We start from the raw sequence: 6,180 nt of genomic DNA, 5'->3' as shown, positions 1-6,180 counted from the left end.
TGCCCGCCTTCCCGAACATCAGCAGCCACCCAATACCGGTCGTTGGCCCGCCTCTAGCGGACGACCCGACATCCGCGGAGGATGCGGAAGAAGACGAGGGCGAGACTCCCAGGAAGCGGCAGCGGCGACTCTGATTCCGGGGTTCCGCCGCCAATTAAATTATCGGGCAGCGTGGATTGTGGGGCGAGAGGCACTGCGGATACACCTCAATCGAGCAGCAGCGTAACAGGGTTGTGCTTCGCGCCCTCCGCTGCAGCTCCCTCTCCGGGGGCTGGGGCTCTCCTGTATTTTATTATTATTCATTTCTTGCCGCGGGGGAATGGCCGGCCCTACGAGTGGGCGCCAAAACGGCCCAGCCATGTCCTCTTTGCTCAGCTTGTTGGTGTAGAGGTCGCGCGCAGGGTGAGTTGTGGAGGCCCGCCCGACGCGATCCTCCCCGCCCCACGCGGGAGGCGAGCGAAAGAAACACTCAGCACCTTCTTTTCGTCAGTCATGAATGATCGTGGGAGTGGGGAGACACGCCGGACTCGCCGTGGGCCACGGAATGCATCCGTCGCAGCCATGGCGACAGCATGACGAGGGTGCGAGGTGTTTACATGTATATTTCTTATCTTGTGCTGGAGGAAATTAGGTCACAGACCTTTCTTTGCTTTTCTCTCCTGTGCCCTTTTCTCACTCCGTGTTTCTGCCACTGCGTAGATGGGGTGCTGGTGTTTTTGAGTGCCTGTAAGAATGTTATCGAGAGGGCTGCCTGCCCAATTTATTTTCTGGTAAAACGACGAAATTATTTCCGTGTGATCCTTTTCCTACCTAATGGTCCTTTGGAAGGCCCCGATGGAAGGAGTTGAGGAACCGATAACGGCAAGACGAATTTCATTTTTATTTTTATTTTTGCCATCCACCCTCTTTGATTTGGACCTTGCGGTGGGGTCTTGTGGCTGGAGGAGCCCAAATTCTTCCATTTCGTAAGTAATAAATATCTCCAACCCGAATACACCGCACCGTGGCACGAGAGTGCCTCTCAGAATATAAAAATATATTTGGGAAAAACATTGAGGATGTGGCGGGGCCGCTGCCTTTTCATGAGCCTCTTATTTCCCGTCCTATTTTATTTTTACGGATCAGTTAAGGGTCCTACCAGCAGCCCGGCGAACATTTTTCTGTGCTTCGGCTTAATTTGGAGGCTCAGTCTGTTTTTGTTGTTTGTGTGTGCGCTGCGGTAATATGTGGTGCTGCCCCTCTCTCTCTTGTGGCTGCAGCGTCTCTTTGTCCCTTTGTTATCCTCCTCCTTCTGCTTCTTTTTCTGCAGACAAGGCCTGTGCTACCACTACCACGACTAATACCACTGCTGCTGCCCACACCTCAGGAACAGACACATTGTCCCCAAGCCATGTGCCAGCCACGCCACACCGCGCCGCCGCTGCTGCTGCTGCCGTGGCTCATCATGGTGGTGTGTTGCGCCGGTGTTTGCGTTGCCGCCGATCGCGCCGTGAAGCACCGCTGTGGGTTTGACGCGATGATGAAGAAATACGGCCGGCTGCCGACTGCGGTGGTGCGTGAGGTGCCGCGCCGGGGACAGGGCGCCGTGCAGGCGTACACTGCCGCCAGCGAGGATGGGGACGATGGCTGGGCTCCGATCCGCATCAAGGTGTCCGCGGAGGACATGCACAATCCGTTGAGGCACTGCACTGCGGCGGGGGATCTGCGCATTGACCACAATGGCCGCGCAATAACATGCGAGGCGGACGACGTGTTGACGGAGGAGAGGAGGAGCATTATTTTGAGGCAAATTCTCCCCGCCGCCATTCAACTGCACGCGGAGCGTCTCTCCGTGAGGCCCGTGACGGGTCCCATCGTTATTCCACAAACCGGTCTGGGGATGTGCGATAAATTCACCATCCCTCGCAGACACCGCACGGTGGGTGTGGCTGGCACCGACATGATTCTCTACGCCAATATTTTTCCGACTTCTGGTCCAGCCGCATGGGCGGCTCTGTGCTTCATGCTGGATGATGGCCGTCCAGTTGTTGCTGCCGTGAACTTTGACCCGAGGCGAGTAGCGGCGACAAATGGATACGTGCGTATAGCAGCCCACGAGTTGGGGCATGCTCTTGGGTTTTCTGTTGATTTTTTTGTGATGTTACATATGATTTCCGAGGTCCTGAACGTGCGCGGGAGTTCCAAGGTGTCGGTGATTTCAACACCGAAGGCGAAGGCAATGGCGCGTCAGTACCACAACTGCCCCACGCTTGAGGGCATTGAGCTGGAGGACGAGGGTGGTCCTGCAACTGCACTTTCGCATTGGAAGAAACGCAGCATGAGGGACGAGCTGATGACTAGTGATGTGGGGGTTGGGCTGTACTCGGCACTGACGCTTGCAGCATTTGAGGACATGGGTTTTTATTTGGCAAACTACAGCGCGGCGGAGATGTTGTGGTGGGGCAACAACTCTGGCTGTGGGCTGCTGGAAAAGAAGTGCTTGACCGACGGCATCAGCGAATACCCTGATCTGTTCTGCAACCAGTTCTCGCGTGCCGGATATAAGCTCTGCACGTACAACCGTCTGTCTCTGGGGCGCTGTAAGCTGAAGAGGCACGAGGAAGCCCTCCCAGAGGAGTATCGGTACTTTGCTGATCCCCGGGTTGGCGGTGATGACCTCTACATGAGCAGATGCCCGTATGTCAAGAAATATTCTAATGCTGGGTGCACCAACGGCGATCCTTCAGTAATGCTTGGCAGTATCGTTGGCCCGAACTCGCGGTGTGTGAAGGGGCAGGAGCTTCAATTCGACGACAAATATATTGGCGATGTGTGCGTGGACACTCGATGCAGCGACGGCACACTGAGCGTGCGGTTCCTTCGTGACGATGCGTGGCACGAGTGCCAGGAGGGTGAGACCGTCACGCCGCCATCGGGTCCCTGGCGCGGGAGCATTGTGTGCCCCCAATACGCCGATGTGTGCACCGCCTTCCCGAACATCAGCAGCCACCCAATACCGGTCGTTGACCCGCCTCTAGCGGACGACCCGACATCCGCGGAGGATGCGGAAGAAGACGAGGGCGAGACTCCGAGGAAGCGGCCGCGGCGACTCTGATTCCGGGATTTTGCCGCCAATAAATTTATTGGGCAGCGTGGATTGTGGGGCGGGCGGCACTGCGGACACACCCCAATCGAGCAGCAGCGTAACAGGGTTGTGCTTCGCGCTCTCCGCTGCAGCTCCGTCTCCGGGCGACGGGGCTCTCTTCCACATCTCCACGTGGCGGGGCGGACGTGCACTGCGATGGCGGCCGGCGTGCGGGGCATCATACTTATTTGAGGAAACGAGAAAACACGAGCTAAACGAAAAAAGAAAATGCGCGAGCAGCGTTTGGCAGGGTCGTGATGTGCACATGGCCCGTCGACCCCGCACTCGCGAGACGCAGCACAGCGATAATAATAGCATCGTGCAACTGTTGCGCTACTCCTCTCTTCGCTTCTGAAAAACGGACGATGAGTATATTAGTTTTCTTGTGCCTGCGATGCGTGGCTTAACGGACATTTGTGTGCTGGCGGAATGAATTTCTGCGCAACCGCGTGGTGGCGAGGTGGTCTGGAGGGAGGAGACGAGTCCCAGCACCGCATGCGCCCACGTGCGTCTTCTGATGCGGGCAGGCGATGGGAAGTCGCTGTTACCCAATGGGTGCGGGGTGTCCGTGACTGCTGTGCTGAGGGCGGGGACGAGAGCCTTCGCTGCGGCGTTCCACGCAGGCGGGCCTCTCCTGGGTTTTACTATTATTCATTTTTGCTGCGGGGGAATGGCCGGCCCTACGAGTGGGCGCCAAAACGGCCCAGCCATGTCCTCTTTGCTCAGCTTGTTGATGTAGAGGTCGCGCGCAGGGTGAGTTGTGGAGGCCCGCCCGACGCGATCCTCCCCGCCCCACGCGGGAGGCGAGCGAAAGAAACACTCAGCACCTTCTTTTCGTCAGTCATGAATGATCGTGGGAGTGGGGAGTCACGCCGGACTCGCCGTGGGCCACGGAATGCATCCGTCGCGGCAATGGCAACAACATGGCGAGGGTGCGAGGTGTTTACATGTATATTTCTTATCTTGTGCTGGAGGAAATCGAGTCGAGGACTGTTTTTTATACTTTTCTCTCCTGTGCCCTCTCTTCACTCCGTGTGCGTGTCAATGCGTAGATGGGGTGCTGGTATTTTTCAGGGCCTGTGAGAAGAATGTTATCGAGAGGGCTGGCTGCCCAATTTAATATATTTCCTTGTAAACCGACGAAAATATTTCTCTGTGATCCTTTTCCTATCTTATGGTTCTTTGGGAGAACGCATTTGAAGGAACCAAGGAACCGATAACGGCACGACGAACTTTATTTTTATTTTTATTTTTGCCATCCACCCTCTTTGATTTGGACCTTGCGGCGGGGTCTTGTGGCTGGAGGAGCCCAAATTCTTCCATTTCGTAAGTAATAAATATCTCCAACCCGAATACACCGCACCGTGGCACGAGGGTGGCTATCCGAACATATAGATGTGGTTGGGACAAACATTGAGGATGTGGCGGGGCCGCTGCCTCTCTATGGCCCTCTTATTTCCCGTCCTATTTTATTTGTGCGTATCAGTTCAGGATCCGGCCAGCAGCCCGGCGAACATTTTTTTGTGCTTCGGCTTAATTTGGAGGCTCCGTCTGTTTTTGTTGTTTGTGTGTGCGCTGCGGTAATATGTGGTGCTGCCCCTCTCTCTCTTGTGGCTGCAGCGTCTCTTTGTCCCTTTGTTATCCTCCTCCTTCTGCTTCTTTTTCTGCAGACAAGGCCTGTGCTACCACTACCACGACTAATACCACTGCTGCTGCCCACACCTCAGGAACAGACACATTGTCCCCAAGCCATGTGCCAGCCACGCCACACCGCGCCGCCGCTGCTGCTGCTGCCGTGGCTCATCATGGTGGTGTGTTGCGCCGGTGTTTGCGTTGCCGCCGATCGCGCCGTGAAGCACCGCTGTGGGTTTGACGCGATGATGAAGAAATACGGCCGGCTGCCGACTGCGGTGGTGCGTGAGGTGCCGCGCCGGGGACAGGGCGCCGTGCAGGCGTACACTGCCGCCAGCGAGGATGGGGACGATGGCTGGGCTCCGATCCGCATCAAGGTGTCCGCGGAGGACATGCACAATCCGTTGAGGCACTGCACTGCGGCGGGGGATCTGCGCATTGACCACAATGGCCGCGCAATAACATGCGAGGCGGACGACGTGTTGACGGAGGAGAGGAGGAGCATTATTTTGAGGCAAATTCTCCCCGCCGCCATTCAACTGCACGCGGAGCGTCTCTCCGTGAGGCCCGTGACGGGTCCCATCGTTATTCCACAAACCGGTCTGGGGATGTGCGATAAATTCACCATCCCTCGCAGACACCGCACGGTGGGTGTGGCTGGCACCGACATGATTCTCTACGCCAATATTTTTCCGACTTCTGGTCCAGCCGCATGGGCGGCTCTGTGCTTCATGCTGGATGATGGCCGTCCAGTTGTTGCTGCCGTGAACTTTGACCCGAGGCGAGTAGCGGCGACAAATGGATACGTGCGTATAGCAGCCCACGAGTTGGGGCATGCTCTTGGGTTTTCTGTTGATTTTTTTGTGATGTTACATATGATTTCCGAGGTCTTGAACGTGCGCGGGAGTTCCAAGGTGTCGGTGATTTCAACACCGAAGACGAAGGCAATGGCGCGTCAGTACCACAACTGCCCCACGCTTGAGGGCATTGAGCTGGAGGACGAGGGTGGTCCTGCAACTGCACTTTCGCATTGGAAGAAACGCAGCATGAGGGACGAGCTGATGACTAGTGATCTGAGGGTTGGGCTGTACTCGGCACTGACGCTTGCAGCATTTGAGGACATGGGTTTTTATTTGGCAAACTACAGCGCGGCTGAGATGTTGTGGTGGGGCAACAACTCTGGCTGTGGGCTGCTGGAAAAGAAGTGCTTGACCGACGGCATCAGCGAATACCCTGATCTGTTCTGCAACCAGTTCTCGCGTGCCGGATATAAGCTCTGCACGTACGACCGTCTGTCTCTGGGGCGCTGTAAGCTGAAGAGGCACGAGGAAGCCCTCCCAGAGGAGTATCGGTACTTTGCTGATCCCCGGGTTGGCGGTGATGACCTCTACATGAGCAGATGCCCGTATGTCAAGACATATCTA

General features: G+C 56.3%; 2 protein-coding genes across 2 annotated transcripts, besides 4 other annotated features; both read left to right on the top strand.

Annotated features, from left to right (window-relative positions):
* Nucleotides 1–6,180: a sequence feature (areas not merged during assembly with more than two copies in the genome that could not be assigned to a particular haplotype).
* Nucleotides 760–976: a mobile genetic element.
* Tc00.1047053504397.20 (surface protease GP63, putative) lies at nucleotides 1,391–3,094 on the top strand (the record flags this gene model as incomplete). The annotated part of the gene is made up of 1 exon (XM_799438.1): nucleotides 1,391–3,094. One exon carries the CDS (start codon nucleotides 1,391–1,393, stop codon nucleotides 3,092–3,094), a length of 1,704 nt encoding a protein of 567 aa, XP_804531.1.
* Nucleotides 4,198–4,461: a mobile genetic element.
* Nucleotides 4,358–4,378: a microsatellite.
* Nucleotides 4,876–6,180, top strand: Tc00.1047053504397.9 (surface protease GP63, putative; the record flags this gene model as incomplete). The annotated part of the gene is made up of 1 exon (XM_799439.1): nucleotides 4,876–6,180. A coding segment is annotated over one exon (1,305 nt), but the record flags the coding sequence as incomplete, so codon positions are not given.

The sequence above is a fragment of the Trypanosoma cruzi genome (genome assembly GCF_000209065.1).
Source record: "Trypanosoma cruzi strain CL Brener chromosome Unknown tcruzi_1047053504397, whole genome shotgun sequence".
NCBI lineage: Eukaryota > Euglenozoa > Kinetoplastea > Trypanosomatida > Trypanosomatidae > Trypanosoma > Trypanosoma cruzi.
This window is presented reverse-complemented; position numbering and strand designations above follow the sequence as displayed.